Source organism: Phoca vitulina, unplaced genomic scaffold, assembly GCF_004348235.1.
Source record: "Phoca vitulina isolate PV1807 unplaced genomic scaffold, GSC_HSeal_1.0 scaffold10, whole genome shotgun sequence".
Classification (NCBI taxonomy): Eukaryota; Metazoa; Chordata; class Mammalia; order Carnivora; family Phocidae; genus Phoca; species Phoca vitulina.
This window is the reverse complement of record NW_022589713.1, coordinates 21,534,614-21,554,988: the sequence shown is the minus strand read 5'-3', so window position 1 is coordinate 21,554,988 and position 20,375 is coordinate 21,534,614. Positions and strand designations below refer to the sequence as shown.

General features: G+C 47.0%; 1 protein-coding gene across 1 annotated transcript in view; it reads left to right on the top strand.

Annotated features, from left to right (window-relative positions):
• Window positions 1-20,375, top strand: part of EPHB1 (EPH receptor B1) — a 414,361-nt gene that overhangs the window by 306,317 nt on the left and 87,669 nt on the right. The window contains exon 6 of the mRNA XM_032408651.1: window positions 14,366-14,490. Coding sequence (XP_032264542.1) covers window positions 14,366-14,490 — 125 coding nt within the window. The remainder of the gene's footprint in view (window positions 1-14,365; window positions 14,491-20,375) is intronic.

The window sequence follows — 20,375 nt, the reverse complement described above, 5'->3', positions numbered from 1 at the left end:
CACCTGATGGACCGCACAGTGCTCGAGTGTGGGTGTTCTCTGTCTTTCCGGTCCTGGGCAGTGCATGGTGATGCTGCCCACAGCTGGGGAGCAGCTGAGAACGCCCCGCCCTGCATCCCTGCCGGGATGACTGGAGGGCCCCGTGGGGCCTGGGGCTCATTTGCTCATTGCACTCTAGCTTGGGCCAGGCACTCCCAGTCCGTGGTTTGTTAAGGGCAATTGGGACAGACTACTGGCAGTGAGATTGTAGTAGGTTCCTTACCCCGTTCCAAGTCCAAATGAGATTGCAGTAGCCCTTCTCATAGAGGAACCTCATGGAGGGAACTTCTAGTTGGATTATGAGCTAGTTGCTGTTCGCCCTGTGGCCTTGGTAAAGGAGGTGGGAGGGAGGAGGAGTCCTGGTGATGTGTCTGCCCTGCGCTCCTCTAGCAAATGTCAGCTCCATGAGCCACAACTATAATCTTCGGGACAGCGTGCCCGTATCCATCTTCTTGGCTCTTGCTCCCCAGTGTCTAGCTAGATGCCTGAAATAATAGAAGTCAATAAATGTTTATTGAATGGATTAATAAATTATCAAGCAAATGTATGAATGAGTGCCTCAGTCTTTCTTAGACTCAGCTCAGACCTCAGCAAATGGTACAGCTTGAGCTCTCTGTGGTCTCTCCTTCCTCACGCATCTTTGGGCGGATGCTGTGATTGGAGTCAAGCCCCTACATTTTTCCAGATGTTGCTGAGACGTGGAACTTCCTGGGGGCACTGTCCTCCTAAAACACGGCCCTGGGAGAGACACTGTGCAGTGGCCCGGGCTGCCCCTCACCCACGGGCAAGCCCCAGTTGCCGGAGCAAGCATAGCTGGGGTGGTTGGGCCGGCGTTCTGACGTGCTGTCTGTCCACCAGCATGCCAACTCCGTGCCTATCATTTTCACAGCACCAGCCATGTTAAACAGGCAGGAGCACCAGGGGTTTTTGAATGCCGCAATTAACAAAACAGTAATCAAGCTAAGTGTTTAATTTCAGAAAATTAACATCTTCTCAGAGCGGATGTGAAAGATGGAGAAAAAAGGCACATTAAATGTTCTGGGTAAATAAAGGCAACACCAGACCACAAATATTTTCTGGTTCAAGGGAGACTCTTTGCCAACCCTCAGGCCTTGGGATCAGTTTCCTTCTGAGACTGGAGCTGCAGGACATCAGTGAAAGAATGGAGCCCTAGGATTTTAAAATGCATGTGCCTTTCTTTCTCTTCTCTTCTCTTCTCTTCTCTTCTCTTCTCTTCTCTTCTCTTCTCTTCTCTTCTCTTCTCTTCTCTTCCCCTCTCTTCTCTTCTCTTCCCCTCTCCTCTCTTCTCTTCTCTTCCCTTCTCTTCTCTCTTCTATCCTCTCTCCCCTCCCCGCCCTGCCCCTCCCCTCCTCTCTTCCCTTTTCTTTTTTCTTTTCTTTTCTTTCTTTTCTTTTCTTTTCTCTTTTTTGCTTTGCTTTGCTTTGCTTTCAGAACAGAGCAAATGCTTTATCTGTCCAGAAGAGCTCAAGGGCACAAGGGCCCCCTGTGAGCACATCTGCCCCGTAGAAAATCCTGATGTGTGTATTGTCCATCTCTGGACTGTACTAGTTATAAGGATGATACCATGAGTTCTTGAACGTGCATTAGTTTCTCATGCTCATAGGCCGTATTTCTCCTGATAGACTTTATGGCTCCCAAGGGAAAAGACCAGGTCTCACTCCTCCACTAACCCCTGTACGTCAGCACAGTGTCCTCTGTTCTGGCCTTACATAACATTCATTGTGGTGCCTCATGAACCAGCTGGCCGTCTTTTGTTTGCAGGCGCGAGTTTGCATGTGGGGAGGGAAGCTTGTGAGGAGGTGGGTGTGCAGGGGGCTGGGTGGGGACAGGACCTCCTGGTGCCTGTTGGCTTATCAGATGCCCTGGAAGAGAGTGAGGGCCCAGGACAAGGCCTGGAAGGGCAAGGGAAGCAGCTGTGCAGCAGGAACAGCGTGGAGTTGGAGCACAACAGGCAGCCTCGAGGCTTGATGATGAGGTGCCACAGTTCGGCAGGGAGGGAGGGCTGTCGGGGCTTGCGGGGGTTGCGCTGAATGTGACCACGGGTCCTGGGGGCGGGGGAACTGGAAATGTGGCTTAGTGAGCAGCTTTCCTAGGGGGTGTGTCGCAGACAGGTGACATTGAGAACAGAGAAAACAAAGCAGGAGACTGAGCGGATGTTTTGCAAATACATAGGAGACATGCCAGGGGCTCCCGGAAGTGTTCAGGCACAGCGGCAAGCGGGGGGCGGGGTTCAGTTCTGCACATGTGTGATTTGTGGACATCTTGAGTTCCCAAGTCCAGGAATTAGTTATGCAGTTGGGTATTTTCTCCACAATGTGGGAGATAAGCTGGGTTGCTGAGGGTGAATGGAGAAGTATTGGGGTCAAAGGTTTGAGGAGCATGCAGTGCCATTGCAGAGAATGGGAGATGGGACTGAGCAGAGAAATCCATTTCCAGAAAGTGTTGAGGGTTCCTTGGAAGCAGGTGATCATGAGTTTACAAAGCTGTCCATCTGCCCTGGTATGTGACTTTCTCAGCAGTGCATGGCTGACCCTACATGAAGTTAATCGTGGATCTCTCTCGGGATGAGTTCTGCTGGTTGTGTCCTCAGAAAAGATAAAGGTGACTCGCACCTGAGGGCTAAGGGAGTACTGTCAATTATGTTATTGCAAAGACGGAACTGGGCTGGCTAATGAGGAATGCACATAAGGAAGAGGGCTGACGCGTGGGGTGGAAGTCAAGGCCAAGAGGGCTGAGTGAGCCAACCAAAGTTGCAGTGGCTCGTCAGAGGTTGCCAAGAGGAAGGAGAAGACTTGAGTTTGTGGCTTGGAAAATGGAGCCACTTCAAGTGAGGCTGAATCCAAGCGTGCCATGAGAATGGGCAGACGTGGAAGAGTGGTGGGGTCGGGGAACGTGGAAGTCATCCACCGAAGGGCAAGTCCTGGGATGGAGCAGACAGAAGCCCGAGTCTTCAGTGAGTCGGGACTGGTGGCAGGAGGGAGTACACAGTGCTCCCAAGCTCGGAGAGCCACAGCACCACCGAGTGACATTTTAACAGAGGGTGCTGGAGATGGTGAGCAACGGTGTGGAGGTGGTGGCTGGGAACAAGGAGGACCCAGCCCACTTCCCGACCCTGAGGTGTGCTGGGCACGAAACTGTACACTGCCACATTTCAGAGGGGTGCAGGGCAGAGGTGTCCCCAGGAGTCAGAGCCAAGGGTAGGGAGACCCATATGGTTGTGCGGATGGTGATGCACAGAGAGGGGCTCGCCAGTGGGCATTGCAGGATGGAAACCTGCCTGCAGGACAGGACGAGGGGCTCTGGGGCTCTGGGTCCTACGGCCGGGAGCCTTCCATCTCCAGGATCAGGGGGGAGAGTCCCAGAGACTGCAGACACAGCAACCCTGCCTGGTGTCGGTGGTGGTAGGTTCCCCCGATGTGGGGGCGCCCTGCTGAACATGTGTGGGTGAGAGCCAGGTAGGAAGAGGCACACAGTCTGCTGCAGGGTATCCTTTGCTCTCTCCCGTGGCCTCACCAGGACCAGGGTTTCTGTGAGTCGCCTTCTGTGATCAAACATTCAACAAAGTGGAGCTGCCATCGTGCTTGTCCCACGCCTTCGGGAGGTGGAGCGATGGGTCTGTCCTCAGCTTCCCTGCCCTGGGACCAGGCACCACCTGACAGGTGCCCCTCGTGCACTCACATATCCCTTCAGAGCGTCCCACCTGCCACAAGGCCACAGCACTCAGGTTTGCCTTCCTTTCCACAGTGCGGGGCCATTTCCCGGTGCGTCTTCTGCTTACCCCAGCAGGGAGGAGGAACCAGGCATGGTGACGAGGAGGGCCACCAGGACCCCATGAGCAGGGTGCTTCCTTCCTCTGTCTGGAGCCCCCTGATCTCCCTGAGGAACTGCCCTCCCCCGTGCTGTGTGGGCATCCCTGGGCCTGGGTGCCTGAGTGTAGGGGGAGGGGAGAGATGGCCGGCACCATCATTTCTGGCGCTGCTCTCACCTGCTGAGGACTTAGGGAAGTCACTTCCTCTCTCGTCTTCAGTGCTCAAATCCATAAATTGGAAGAATTGGCAGAAAACTGAATGACCTCAGATGTCCTTTCAAAATTTTATATTCTGATTTCTAGATTTCTAGACAAACGGCTCTCAAATTTAAGTGTGCATCAGAATCCCCTGAAGGGCTTGTTAAAACACGGATTGCTGAACCCTAACCCCAGTTTCTGATCCAGTAAAGTCTGGAGTGGGGCTCAAGATTCTGCATTTCTTACCAGTTCCCAGGCAATGCTGATCTGGGATCACATTTTGAGAACTAGCAGGGTCAGTTGGATGATCCCAATAAAGACCCGCCCCCACATCAGAGTTAATATCACAAATGAGAGCTTCTGCTATAAACCTACATCCCCAGAGCAGCCCCCAATCTCCCACACCCAGCTGTCATACTCCTGCCCTTGGTTTGGAGCCAGGGCCTTCGTGGATGGACCCAGGAAGGAAGCACCTGTCTGGGGTATAGGGCTGACTCAGCCACCCAGGCCTAAAGCCCCCACTTTCTCTCCCACTCCTGCTTCATTGAGCCCATGGTGAGACTCAGCCAATATTCTACAACAGAATCAAAATGATGCCACCCCCACAAAGCAGTCCTCTGTCCTTAGTTGACTCCAAGGTAAAGAGGGAGATTGGAAGAGGGTGTCAGGGTCATCTCAAGGCAAGCCCAGAGCAAAAGTCAAGAAGCCAATGTCCACAATAGGGGAAAACAATTAGAAAAATAATTAATTCTGCTTTTGTATTCATATCCAGTCTCCAAACTAATTGCTTATTTGTTTAATCTACTTTGGCCAGAAGTGTTACTGCACCAAAAATATTTAATGAGTCAGGCTTCCTAATGTAAAATTCAAGCATATTTGTGCAATGAAATGAGTTTTCATCATCAGAGGGAGAACCTGTTATCTAAGCAATACCTTCTCGACAAAGTTATCTCCCAGAATAGAAATGTCAGAGGAAACACAATTCATCGTTTGCACAATTCATCTGTGTGCAAACTGTTCTTTGTCTTCAGTACTGGTGGGCCTGAAGTCTTTAGCTGACATTTAAATTGAGATTTTAGTTTTTTCTTAAGAATGTGTTTCATATAAGGAACAAGATAACCCACCGCCCCCAACTCCTCACTCCCAATCTCATCAGCCATGCCTTTTAGGAGTGCCCATAATTTAGTCTGAGACCTCAAGGGGACTTCTGGAGGCTGCCCAGAATTTTTGGATTTCTCTGTGAGCCCTTCAGAGTCTGGGCTGGGGAAATAGGAAATGGACTGTCTTTGGGGCTCTGGGACTCTTGCTTCTGATTCACCCAGAGCAGCTCTGAATTGTTCAGTTTCTCCTTTAATGCTTCAAGGAAAATTTTGTTGGGAGAAAGGATTCCACAGCTCTTAAAACAGAAGGAAAATTAGAAAGCTACTAACGTTAGAGTAGCATTTCAGCTGAAACCTCTCAGTGAGGTGGCAATGGCCCCAGCCTCCCGCCTTCTGCCTCTGTGCCATGTAAAGGCACTCTTGTCCCCAGGCCCCCAGAACTGCTATATTCAGACCCCCCTCTGTATTTCTCCCTGGGTGCAGGCTCCTCAATGCTGCACTTGACCTGCTCCATAGAGGGCAGTTCACACCCTTGCCTCCCCTCCTCACTGCACCTTCCTCCCTGAAGGGCCACTATCCGTGTTAGATACCGGTACATGATTTTCTGACCCTTTTACTTCCAGTGTCTTTAGAGAAGAGCTTGCAATCATTCCAGTAAAGGCAAACTTTTATGGAACATCTATTATGTGCTGACACGGTGGGAAGAGGCTAAAGACATGACTTATGCCCTAAAGAGTTTATTCCAGTGATGGAGAGGAGAGATGAACACCTGGAAAGTTAGATCACAGTGCACTGTCCCAAGGTGGCAATTACAGTTGATAAGAGTTACTAAAATAAGGGCTCTGAGTTGGGAGGAGGGGGGACAGGGTGCTCTGGTGAGCGTGGTCAAGCGGGACTAAGGCAGGGCAGTGTGTGGTCTGATCTGTGCCTCTGAAGGCTACTGGGTTATGAAGAGATGTGTCAGAGATCCCCAAAGCTGGGTTCTGCTGGGACACGGTGCGGGGAGCACTTAGAAGAAAGCAATGGGCTCCTCTAGGGGACAATGGGGGGCAGCCTGGACAGGCCAGTGGCTGCCATGTTTTTAAATGTGAAAGGGGACTTTTTCCAATGGGAAGCCATTGAAGATATTTTTAAAAAGATTTATTTATTTTAGAGGGAGAGCGATCATGAGCGGGGGAGGAGGGAGGGTGGGTAGAGGAGAGGAGAATCTTAAGCAGACTCCCTGCTGAGCACGGAGCCTGACTCGGGCCCGATCTCAGGACCCTGAGATCATGACCTGAGCCAAAATCATGGGTCAGACATTTAACTGACTGAGTCACCCAGGCACCCCCCATTGAAGATTTTTGAACATCAGAGGAACATGTGTGAATCAAGCTTTGGAAAGAGTAATCTGGCTGCAGTGTAATTTGAAGTGAAGAGGCCTAGAAGTGTACAAGGGAGGTGGGACAGGATACTAGGTGTAAGGAGGTACAGGTGACAAGATCAGGAGAAAGGCAGGGACAGAGTGAAGAAAGCATCCATGACACCTGGGCCTGAGTCACACTATCAGATGGGTGGGCCATGGCTCATCCCTTCCTCAGATTCACAAGGTCTCCTTGTCCTCAAGGACAAGGAACCTATTGTTTTCATCCTAGATTACTTCCCAGAAAAACTTTAGGTCATCCTGAGATGTCACAGGAAACCATCTGTCTTCTGGAGCATCCATCACACCACCCTCTAGGGAACCTGCTGTTAACCTTCCTCTTCTCCAAGCTCATTCTTCTCCATCACTTCCATCTTGACTGGGTAGACATGTTCATTTACCCCCACAAAGATATTTATCAGATAAATACTCATGACTGTCACTGGGTTGCACTTTTCACATTTAGGTCAGGAGCTATGCCCAGGCATTGCTTTGCATACGTAAAGAGGAGTGGACCCAGAAGGAGACTGTGAGGTGGTTGCTGAGACCCCTAGCCTAGCAGACTAGATCTAGGTAGAAGGAGCAATAGGCTGTACAGGGCACGTCCACAGAACATTCGAAAAATCCATAACATAAGGATTAATACTCCTGTTTTACAGTTGATGAATTTGAGGCCCAAAGAAGTTAAGTGACCTTAGTCCAAGACCACACAGTAAGCAGACAGCAGATTAGGAATCCATATCTCCCTACAGCATCCGTAGGGTCCACAGTTCTCTCTTTTTGCCAATTCCTACTGCCCTGGGCTGGGCCCTAGGATCCTGACTATTCCTCACCCTGCCTTGTTTTCCTCATAGCTGGGGTCTGTGGTATACAGATTGCGGGTGGTTAGTCCAAGAATAATTTGGCTGGGAAATGCTATTCTAGAAAGAATAGAAGAGGTTAGCATTACTATGTAATCCAGCAATTTTACAATGAGATATACACCCAAGAAAAATGCAAACATAGGTCCGCACAGAAACTTGTACGTGAATGTTCCTAGCAACATTATTCACAACAGCCAAAATGTATAAACAACCCAAATGTCCATTGGCTAATGGATATTTCTCCTAGAAAAAGCAACGCCCAGGAAGGTAGAAGAGTTTACTAAGCCTTGAGGCACACTGTTCAGTGTGGTGCAGCAACATCTCTCTGAGGGGTCACTGTGAGGACCTTCCCTCTGCCACACACCACATGGAAGGGCCAGGGAATACTCCCCACACCTGCCCAGCATGAGTTATCATGGGCAAAGCAGATGGGTTCTTTCTATGGGCCTCCTTGGAAAGTTCACATAGGAAAGTCCCCCTAAGTGGAGAGGTCATTTATCTTCCAGGAGACTTACGAGGGCTGTCACCTGAGCCAAGGTGAAGGGGACTCAGCTGTGACCTGCACCCCAGCTCCTAAGGTGGATGAGAAGTGGCCTCAGAACAAGGCTGTCCCTGGTACAGTTTCTACCTGCAGAAGCAGCACTGTTTTCCCTTTAGATGAAATCTGCCAAAATTTGAAATCCAGGTTTCATATTTTTTATAAACTCTTCAGGCATTTTACTCCAATAGATCAACTTAATTTTGAATGTGTGTATGTGTTGCTACTATTTTCTTTAAAACTACTTTAAGTACTTTTGATGTCTTAAATAAAATATTTTAATACAGTAAACTGTTATATTATTTATTATATCCCCAAATGGATTATGGTTAAAGCTGTTGAAAGAATTATTTTGACACAAAAATCAGTTAACACATTAGAAGGCAATTTTTAATAAGCAAAGATAATGCATTAGAACTCAGTAATTGTCCTAGAAAAAAAGCATCAACTTATTCTCATATTTTGGGATTTGAGATGCTTAATTGTTGGGGGGGGGGATGGAAATGCTCTTATTAAATAAGGAATAAATGAGTAAGAGGAAAACTTCCAATATGACCGAGTCAGTAACTAAATTAAAGGGTCAAAGAATGTCATAAACATAAAATATATGGTCCAGGTGAACCTGAGATATGACGGCAAGGTTTCCATACATGAAGACTTGAGGTTCTGGATTTTGGGTTAACTCCTGAGATTCACACCACCCTCCCAGACCACAAGCAACCCTATGATCTCCTTTGGAGCCCTCCTTACAAATGGAGGGCTGGGTGGTGTCTGGCCAGGGCTAGCCCCAAGGCCATGGGCAGTGGTAACCTGTGACCAGTTTGGGCCCACGTTTGCCTCATGTCACCTGTGAATTCTTTCATAACTTGTAGCCGGGGCCATCCTGTCCCAGCAATTTATCCACATCTCGTTTGTCAGCTCAGGCGAGAACATTCTGTACACTTTCTCTGCTATATGTGATATACTATCTTAGATCTGCCTGCTTCAAAAGCAATTTGGGAGTATGATCTCCCCCCAAAGCCTTCCTTGGCGAAAAAGAGACAGTGACTCACTGACTCAGCCCGTCTTTGCATTTTCTCCATCCCTGAGCCCCTTGACCAGTGGAGGTTAGGTCTCTGGCTGCTTCTGACACATTTAAAGGGCCTCTTATTATTGGCAGTAGCCTCTCTTATCAGACACTCCTGGTGCTGGTTCTTTTTGAACCCAGCTGATTTTACCTCAGTGCTTGACAGGACACTTTGCATTGCCTCCCCACTCTTTTCTTTGCATCCTGACTTCTTATCAGGTCCAGCCTCTATTGTGCTAAGAAGGAGTACAGGGCAATTTTGATCCTATTTGGGGCTTTGGAGCATCTTCTCTTTAGGACAAACACATCCTTCTTGAGCCCTCAGTGCCTTTTTCCCCCAAATAGCCCCTAAGCTAATTCTTTATTCTTACTCTTTCTAAAAGAAGGTCCATATTTATTTCTTTGCTAAATTTTAATAATTTTTTGAACTCTTTATTTTCATTTTCTTCTCTCCATAGAATGTTTAATTTAGTCAAAAGAGATCTTGTGAGGGGGACACCCTTTAAGAATTCAGTCAAACTATTCCTTCATCTGAGGATGCAAGTTTATGAGGAAAAGACAACGAGCCAGGACTTACTGTTGAAACCAGCATATTCGGGGTTTATGGGGGCTGCTGCTTTGAATCAGTCTTCCCATCCCTCTTTAATCTGCCTTAGTTTTGCTAGGAGAAGGTGGTGTTTGCGTGGATATCTGAGCTCATTTTTTATTTTCTGTTTTGTCGGAAGGTTTCATAACATGTAAAAACCAGATTTAGAGGTGGCATTTGCACTTGGAGAAGGAAAAAAAACAAATTTGTCACCCACAAAAACCAAATTGGTGATCACCAATGTCAGAGCACCAAATTTAAGCTGCCCTTGATTTTCAGGGAGGAAGAGTAATACTCTTTTACTCTTCCATGTGCTAAATCCCATCTTAATTAAAACATAAGACATTTAGAGTGACCTGAGTGAGGATAAACAGCCTGCAAGGGGGCCTATGAATATCTGTCATCACCATAAATCTGAGCAGTGTGGGCAGTGGTGACCCTTACCCTCTGGCAGCTTCTCCCGGATCCGCATGCTGATTGGCTGCTCGGAGGGCTTTACCATCTGTGTAACAGGGGTTTGGCTCAGGATTTGGCTCTGGATTGCTTCTGGATCACCCTGCCCTATGATTGCCTCTTTACCACCTAACCGCAGCTAGATGCCAGGGATCTTCAGGGCAGTGCTGTGACTTTTTTTTACACATCCTTCCATCCCCATTGATTAGAGCAAGGGCCTGGCACAATGGCTGGTAAATATGTTGAGTCCTGAATGATGGTTTTCCAGGGATTAAAGGCAAAGAAAAGAACCAAGTCCATCAAAATCCTCAGGCCGTTAGGGTTAATCTTTCCAATTTTTAACCCATGGTGCTTTAGCTCTCCAGGGAGAGGAGGATCCTGAAAACCTACATGGCACTGACGTGGTTGGCGACATGTAAATGATGTTTCCATGCAGGCTGGAGGGCAGCATGGAGCTGGGCAACGAGTGTAGCGGGGGTGGGGGAAGCAGGCTTCCCCGGACCGCCTGTGTTGGTGGGCCCACCATGATCCCCCCGTGATCTGGTCTGAATCCAGAAACTGCCCCACCTTCCTCCTTTCCCTGACTCTGCCCAGTGCACTCAAGGTCAGGAATGCCGCCCATGAGCCATCCCCACTTAAGCATCCAGCCTGTGGCTAACTCCGAGCTCAGTTCCTGGTTTCCTTTTACATAACTTAGCAGCGCTTCACACATTCTCTCCTCCTGCGGACACTCACTGCCACTTGACTTCTAGGTAATCACACTCCCCTGCATCTTGCCATCTCATTAGCCTTGCTTCTCCAGCCCCTTGGCAGCTTCTCCTCCTCTCCTGAATCTTAGACCATATATTCTCTTCTCATTCCCGCGGGGATCTCTGTCTGTTCTGCAGCTTTCGGTATCTCTGAATACTGATGGCTCTCCACCGACATCTCCAGTCTGGACCTCCTATCCGTGCATTTGCCTACTCAGACAGCTTCTACTTTGTCTTGCCGCGTCTCAGTTCATGGCAGCCCCATTCTTCCAAATGCCCAGGCCAAAAACCTTGGAGGCATCTGGGCTCTTCTGTTTCTTCCCCATCCCACATCCAGTGAGATGTCCTAAATCTATTCAGAATCTGACCACCCCCATTCTCACCACCTCCACCGCTCCGAACCTGGTCTGAGTAGCCACAGTCTCGCAGCTGGATCATTGCAATAGTGTGAAGCTAGAGCTTTCAGCTTTGGCACAGCCCCTGCATTCTATTTGCGACGCAGCAGAGGGTGATGCTGTTAACGCGCAAGTCAGATTATGTCCCTCCTCTGGTCACCACCATCCCGTGGCTCTCCCTCTCACTCAGGGTAGAAGCCATCCTCTGTGGCCTCGTCTCTGCTCCAGTCCCACTGGCTCTTCACTGCTCGTCTGGAACGCCAGGCTGCTCCCAGGTTTAAACCGTTGCCCTGGCCCTTCCCTCTCAAATGCTCTTCTCCCAGGTGTCCGCGTGGCTCCGTCCCCTGCTTCAACCCCGTGCTTCTGCACCTACTTCTCAGGCAAGGCCTTGCTGACGCGGTGATTTCAAACTACAGCCTTCTCCCAGCCGGCCTCCTACACTTTGGCATTCTCTGTCCCTTCTCCTCTGCTCCATTTCTTCCTGTTGTTACTTAATATTTTAACATCCCGTGTGATTGATTGATTACATCTGGCCTCTGAATCCCTCCACTAGCAAATAAACTCCATGAGGGCAGGAAATTTTCTTTCATTCGCTATGGAATCTCTAGAACCCAGAACGGTGACTGGCACAGGGCAGATGCTCCATGAACATTTGTTTAATTAGTTCATTAATGGACCTGGGCCATGCTGCTAAGTTAGGAGAAAGAGAAGGTGCATTTGATGGTTGAATCAGGATCAAAAATTATTTCAGTTTACCAGATTCATAGGGCCAAATGTTATACCATAAAGGTAAAAACATACACGTAAATCCCTGTAGTCAAAGCCAAAAGCAAACTCTACAAACAAAAAAGGAGGAGCGCACCATGAGAAAACCTAAAGGTTATATTTGACAGTGACTTCACAATCGAATGGCAGGGACGTGTTTTTGATGCAAAAAAGGCTGATGGTCACATTAACAGATGCGTGGTACACAGATCATGGAAGGTATTAGTTTTACCCTAATCTGCTTAACCAGCAGTGGGAGAATTGGATTTACTTCTGGGCCACATGCCTAAAAAGACAACATGAGCCCCATTTGGAAAGGAGCCACCTCAGGTGACATCATGTCATGGGAGAAATGTTCATAGTATCTGGCCATTCTTGTCAGTAGGAAAAACTCAGGGAAGACCTAACTAGTTTCTTTAGCTATTTGACAAGCCATTCTGTGGAAGAAGGAACATTCTATATTACTTTAGTCAGTGGAAGTGAGACCATCGAGAAGAAGACAAATTTCAGATAAGGATAGGAAGACATGCAAATTGGTGAGAGCTACCCAAGGATGAAGCCACAGCTCCCAGAGGCAGTGAGCATCTCGTCCCTGGGGACACAGCAGGGCCCAGCAGAGAATCCTTGACAGGGGGATTCAGGACTGCATAAAATCAGATCCTCCATGAAACAGATGCCAAGGTAGGCTTATAGGTGCCAGAGATCGGAGAAATGGGAGGGGAGGCCAGAGGAAGCCGGGAGAGCCATCAGATCACAATGAAGGAGAGGGCAGGAAGGAGAATTAGATGGGAAGACTCTTAGACTGCCATGCTGTACAAAGAAGCATTGGGGAGTCCGATGGGGAGTCCTCGGGTGAAAGCTGCCCAGCAGAAGAGTCAGGAATGGGTCTTTCGAAGCATCCTCACTGCTCTCAGTCAGTGACTGGAAGCAGCCTGTGGGAGACGGGGTGCTGTGTGGATGCGGTAAGTGTTTTTGGAGTGCAGCAGGGGGGCCATGAGTCAGCCACGCTCCCAGGGGTGGGAGCTCTGACAGGTGCGTTTTCGGGGCCACCTCAAGGTACCCTAATGGGAACTGAGCAGGGTCCTGGGTGGACTCTCTGATTTTAAGCCCTCCTAACACCGTGTCTCACACTGTGCTCTCTTGTGGCTCCCGGGACTGTGGACATCTTCACAACAAGTGCTCTGCAGCCCCATCCCCGGCCTACATGTCCTCGGTGCTCCCTGAGAGCCCAGCGAGCAGAGAGCGCAGAGCGCAGCGACCCCCGCGTCCAGGCCTGCAGCCGCGCTCTGGAGGGAGATCCATTAACTTAAAGTGAGGCTAGTAAATGCCACTCCACCATAGTCCCCCGAGAAACCCATGTGAAGTGGGGGTCGCGTGAGGAAATGCCCTTCATAGCTACAGAAGTGCCAGGACTAAACGGAACAGCCCCTGAGCAGAGCGCAGACTGAAGCCTCATCCATTACCTGCCTCTTCCCCTAGAAAGATAACCCTCATTTGTTATTTCCAGACTGTTTTCATTTTACTTACACCATATGAAAAGCGTCGAATTGGGAAATAAATAATATTATTTCCAAACAGAGATTTTGGAATCGCTTCACAGATTTTGGAATTATTGTCCTGTTTTCCAAATGTTTGGTTTGTGTATCATTTCTTCATTTATACTTGTGTGCTCTTTATTGCAAATGTCCTCATTTGGAAAACTCTGACAGAAGTCTGAATGAACTCGGTTGTTGGTCTGTGTTCATGTCTTTTCGAGAGATGCCTCCTCCCTTTCTTTTGAAATGTAGCAAAATCCTGCATGCAGTTTCAGAAAGAGATGTTTGCTAGAACGTTCCTTTCTATTGCAGTAATTCTGCACTGACCAGTTCTACTCTCTCATTAGCATCCCTCTCTCCAGGTGATCTCTTCTCTATAGTAGCTCTGCCAATTAATGCGAGACTGAGATTCCTTCACCACCTTCTGTTCAAAAACATTCCCTTGTCCCTCTTGTCCCAGTGTTGGAAGCCTAGACTTGTCCTGGTTGTCACCCCCTCCCTAAATGGCTCCAGCTTCCCCAGGCCACACTGTCTTCATGGGATTCCTCCAGCCATCTCTTTTTGGTCAAGCCTTTCTCTTCCCCATGCAAAAAACACCGTGTCCATTCCAGCCCTGCCCTCATATATGTCCCCCTGTCCTAAAGTATCACCTTTTCTCCCCTTTGTTATCCGTACTCCATTCATTATGCAAAACCCACAGGAAGTTCTGCACATCAGCTCTGCTTATGAGAAAGAAAGGGTAGGTTCAAACCCAGAGACACTTCTCTCTTCATTTATCTCTGAAAGATGACACTTGTCATGTAATTGGGGGTCTGTTCACCTGCCCTGTCTTTTCCTCTCTCCACAGCCCCTTCCACTGTTCCCATCATGCACCAGGTCAGTGCCACCATGAGGAGCATCACCTTGTCATGGCCACAGCCAGAGCAGCCCAACGGCATTATCCTGGACTATGAGATCCGGTACTATGAGAAGGTGAGCCAGCTCTGCCCACAGGCTTGCAAGACACAGGGCCAGCTACTGTTCAGTGGAGGGTGGCCCACTGAGGGCACAAGTGGGCGGGCTGGAGGAAGTCCTGAGGGAGGGAGGCCAGAGGCTCCTTGGGAGAGTTTGTTGGGTCTCCCTTGACAAAACTTTCCAAAGTCCGGACACTTTCTGTACCAACTGAGGAGAGAATCTCCCAGCCTACCACCCTGCTGTCTGAATGGCTCGGTGAGCTGGTATGGGCAGGCCCAATCCCATTTTCCCAGTCATGTGTTTGCTATACCAATGTAGATGCCACAAAACTGCCAGGTGTCCCCTGAGCTTCCCAAAGATTTTGTGGTTTTGTAGACCAGTGTTTTCCAAAGTGTTTGATTGTGTTCTTCCAATATAAATTTGTTTATTTATAAATCATATGCTTGTACTACCGTGCTAGTATATTTGTAGAGATTAAAAACATGTAAATGGAAATTCAAAAGATGAGGTCAAAATTATTAGAAATAGAACTTTGTGTTTTATCTACTGACTGTTCTTTAGCAGCTGTTCCTGGGGCCTGCCGCTGGGCACATACTGCCAAGAGAAGGGAGATGGTGCCCTGTAGAGCTGGTCCCCTTGGTCTCTGGGGGGGGGGCGGGGAGCACCATGTTAAACTGTAGCATTTGCAAAATCTGAAGAAAATACCGACCCAACACATTTTTTGTAAAAACACCAGATTCATTTACTTGTTCTGTGAGTATTTGCTATTTGGCAAGTACTACTCTAGGATCTATTAACGATCTAAATAAACAAAGATTCCTGCCCTCACGGGGCTGACTGTCTGATGGAAGGAGACAGAAAATGAACACAATAAATAAAGAGATCACATAGTATGTTAGAAAATGAATCATGCAAAGGAAAATAGAAAAGGCAGAGAATGGTAAATGGGATCAAGAGGGTCAGGATTGGGGGAGGAGCAGTTTGCAGAATTAAATAGAATGGTAAAGGTAGGCCTCTTGGAGCAGATAGGTTCCAAGTAAAGACTTGAAAGAGGTGAGGTTAACTAAGGTCAGGAACACGGCAGGGATGTCCACTATCACCACTGCTATTCAACATAGTATTACAAGTCCTAGCCACAGCAATCAGACAACAAAAAGAAATCAAAGGCATCCAAATCGGCAAAGAAGAAGTCAAACTCTCACTCTTTGCAGATGATATGATACTTTATGTGGAAAACCCAAAAGACTCCACCCCAAAACTGCTAGAACTCATACAGGAATTCAGTAAAGTGGCAGGATATAAAATCAATGCACAGAAATCAGTGGCATTCTTATACACCAACAACAAGACAGAAGAAAGAGAAATTAAGGAGTCGATCCCATTTACAATTGCACCCAAAACCATAAGATACCTAGAAATAAATCTAACCAAAGAGGCAAAGAATCTGTACTCAGAAAACTATAAAATACTCATGAAAGAAATTGAGGAAGACACAAAGAAATGGAAAAACGTTCCATGCTCATGGATTGGAAGAACAAATATTGTGAAGATGTCAATGCTACCTAGAGCAATCTACACATTCAATGCAATCCCTATCAAAATACCATCAACTTTTTTCAAAGAAATGGAACAAATAATCCTAAAATTTGTATGGGACCAGAAAAGACCCCGCATAGCCAGAGGAATGTTGAAAAAGAAAAGCAAAGCTGGCGACATCACAATTCCAGACTTCAAGCTCTATGACAAAGCTGTCATCATCAAGACAGTATGGTACTGGCACAAAAACAGACACATAGATCAATGGAACAGAATAGAGGGCCCAGAAATGGACCCTCAACTCTATGGTCAACTAATCTTCGACAAAGCAGGAAAGAATGTCCAATGGAAAAAAGACAGTCTCTTCAACAAATGGTGTTGGGAAAATTGGACAGCCACATGCAGAAGAATGAAACTGGACCATTTCCTTACACCACACACAAAAATAGACTCCAAATGGTTGAAAGACCTCAATGTGAGACAAGAGTCCATCAGAATCCTAAAGGAGAACACAGGCAGCAACCTCTTCGACCTCAGCGGCAGCAACTTCTTCCTAGAAACATCGCCAAAGGCAAAGGAAGCAAGGGCAAAAATGAACTATTGGGACTTCATCAAGATAAAAAGCTTTTGCACAGCAAAAGAAACAGTCAACAAAACCAAAAGACAACAGACAGAATGGGAGAAGATATTTGCAAATGACATATCAGATAAAGGGCTAGTATCCAAAATCTATAAAGAATTTATCAAACTCAACACCCAAAGAACAAATAATCCCATCAAGAAATGGGCAGAAGACATGAACAGACATTTTTCCAAAGAAGACATCCAAATGGTCAACAGACACATGAAAAAGTGCTCAACATCGCTCGGCATCAGGGAAATCCAAATAAAAACCTCAATGAGATATCACCTCACACCAGTCAGAATGGCTAAAATTAACAAGTCAGGAAACGACAGATGTCGGCTGGGATGCGGAGAAAGGGGAACCCTCCTACACTGTTGGTGGGAATGCAAGCTGGTGCAGCCACTCTGGAAAATAGTATGGAGGTTCCTCAAAAAGTTGAAAATAGAGCTACGATACGATCCAGCAATTGCACTACTGGGTATTTACCCCAAAGATACAAACGTAGGGATCCGAAGGGGTACGTGCACCCCGATGCTTATAGCAGCAATGTCCACAATAGCCAAACTGTGGAAAGAGCCAAGATGTCCATCGACAGATGAATGGATAAAGAAGATGTGGTATATATATACAATGGAATATTATGCAGCCATCAAAAGGAATGAGATCTTGCCATTTGTAATGACGTGGATGGAACTGGAGGGTATTATGCTAAGCGAAATAAGTAAATCAGAGAAAGACATGTATCATATGACCTCACTAATATGAGGAATTCTTAATCTCAGGAAACACACTGAGGGTTGCTGGAGTGGTGGGGGGTGGGAGGGATGGGGTGGCTGGGTAATAGACACTGGGGAGGGTATATGCTCTGGCGAGTGCTGTGAATTGTATAAGACTGTTGAATCACAGATCTGTACCTTTGAAACAAATAATACATTATATGTTAAAAAAAAGAAGAAGAAAAAGAAGAAGATAGCAGGAGGGGAAGAATGAAGGGGGGGGAAATCGGAAGGGGAGATGAACCATGAGAGACTATGGACTCTGAAAAACAAACTGAGGGTTCTGGGGGTGGGGTGGGGAGTTGGGTTAGTCTGGTGATGGGTATTAAAGAGGGCACGTACTGCATGGAGCACTGGGTGTTATACGCAAACAATGAATCATGGAACACTACATCAAAAACTAATGATGTAATGTATGGTGATTAACATAACATAATAATTAAATAAATAAATAAATAAATAAATAAATAAATAAAAAAGAAAGAGGTGAGGTTATTGTGAAGCAGGGGAGAGAGAGGCAACTGCCTATGCAAAGGCCCTGAGGCAAGGTCATGACTAGAGACTCTAGGAGCAGGAAGAAGACCAGCATGACTGGAGTGGTACAAGCAATGGGAAAGTAGCAGGCAGGTGAGAGAGGTAACCAGGGGAGGTGATCATGCTGGACCTTAGAACTTCAGCTTTCCCACTGAGTGAGATGAGGATCCATAGCAGGGTTAGCAGCAGAGGAGAGACAAAATCTGACTTCCATTTTAAGGGGATCATTCAGCTGTCCCATTAAAAACCAGCCTGCTAGATTACAATCAGCTAGAACAAGGGTGATGGTGCCTTGATTGGGATGGGAGGAAATGGCCAGGGAAATAGTAAATTCCAGATACGGAAACCGAAGACAGAGCAGCAGGATTTCTAGCAGGTTGGATTTTGGATGTGGGAAGGTTTGTGCCTGGCCCAATAAGAAGAAGTCCCTAACCATCATTGACTTAGAAGGGGGCTTGCTGTGGTAGAACTTGCTTGGGGTAAGGGAAGGGACAGAAGCTCAGCTCCATGTCTAAAACAGCTTTGAGATCTCCAAGGAGAGCAGGCAGCTAGATGTCCTTGTCTGCCGTTCAGGAGAGAGGACCATCTTGGGACAAGTCCATCTGGCAGTTGTCCGTATATAAATGGTATGAAAGCCCCGAGGCTGGCGGAATTATCCAGTGGGGCATGGGAAATAGGAAGAGGATCAGGGGTGGAGACCCACAGCCCTCCTGCATAGAGGTTGTGTTGAATAGTGGAACATGACTGCCTTGGGAAGCAGGACCCTAGCTCCCCAGCTCCTCGGCTATTTTTCCCTTTACATGCAGACCTCCTCCTTTGAAACACTGTAATTAACTTCAACTTCTGATGCTATGAAGGAAGCTTATTCTCCCATTTCAGACCACATCCCTGCTTCTCAGTAATTTATACTAATTATTAACAAACACACATGCACCAGCAGCTCAATGCCTGAGGCAGCTTCCACACCTCAGTGAAGCATATTATTGTCCTCACTCGAGGATAGAATGCTTTCCTTGGGAACATGGAAGATTCTTTGCCAAAGCATTGGTTACCATTCAGTATGTTACTATGGAACTCTAGACTTCACTTAAGATCTGTTACATTGCCTGGACCATTTCTAATGCAAATAAAGAAAAAGACATTACCCTGTGAGGGTATTTTGCAATAACCACGGTGGTCATAATCCATCGTATATTGATGGATTATGTGCCAGATATTAACAGATACATTAGCTCTGATCCTTAAAATAAATAAAAGAAAGATGTTTGCAAGCCAAGTATAATCAATTTATAGATGATGGCACTAAGTCTCAGGAAAGTCCAATGGCTTACCCATGACCATGAAGAACCAGAACTACAGACGTTGTTACTATATTCCAGTGGTGTAAACTTCTGAGCTCAGTGTGGAACTAGATAACAATCATGCTGACGCTGAGGATCTCAAAATGAATATGGCCTCTGAAATAAGAGAGTGCATCTTCATTTTAAATCCAAATGCTTCTAAGCAGAATGATCTGCTTCCTTGCTCCACGAGGTCAGTGAATCCTGTCTTTAGAAGATGCAAACATGGGGACACCTGGGTGGCTCAGTCGGTTAAGCGTCTGCCTTCAGCTCAGGTCGTGATCCCAGAGTCCTGGGATCGAGTCCCACATTGGATTCCTTGCTCAGCGAGGAGCCTGCTTCTCCCTCTACCTGCAGCTCCCCCTGCTTGTGCATTCTCTCTTTCTCTCTCTGACAAATAAATAAAATCTTAAAAAAAAAAAAAAAAAAAAAGGAAGATGCAAACACGGGAGAACTCAGCCTGGTAGACATCCTGGATTCAATCCAAAGAAACAAAACCACAATTCCTCCATTCTGTGCCGCTTCCTCTAAGCCAGGAATCAGCAGAGTTTTTGCATAAAGGATCAGATAGGAATTATTTAAGTCTGTGGCCATACAGTGTCTGTCCCAACTACTCAACTTGAGGTTTTTTTTTTCTTTTAAAAAGGTTTTATTGTGATCTCTTCTTTTTACACCTAACAACTTTCCCCAAAGGGATGATACATAATCTTTATTCTAAAAGGACATATAGATGATGTACTGATAGCATCTGGACATATAGATGATGTACTGATAGCATCTGGCCATCTGATTGTTTTAAGTAAAAATTAAGAAGCTCTTTTTTTCCTTTTCATCCTTGGTGTTGATACCAGCCCAAATAAAGTTTCCAATAAAACTTTATTTACAAAACCAGGAGCTGGCCATGGACCATAGTTTTCCAACCCCTGAAAACCCTCCCTGGGTCTCCTACCTCACATCCCCCTCTCGATCTGCGCTTGGAACACCTTTTCATTTCAGCTCTATGAATAGAATCAATGAGGCTTTCGTCTCCTCCAACAGCTCATTAATAGAGAGCTCAGATGCCATCGAGCTGATGACACTCCCAGAGCCTCT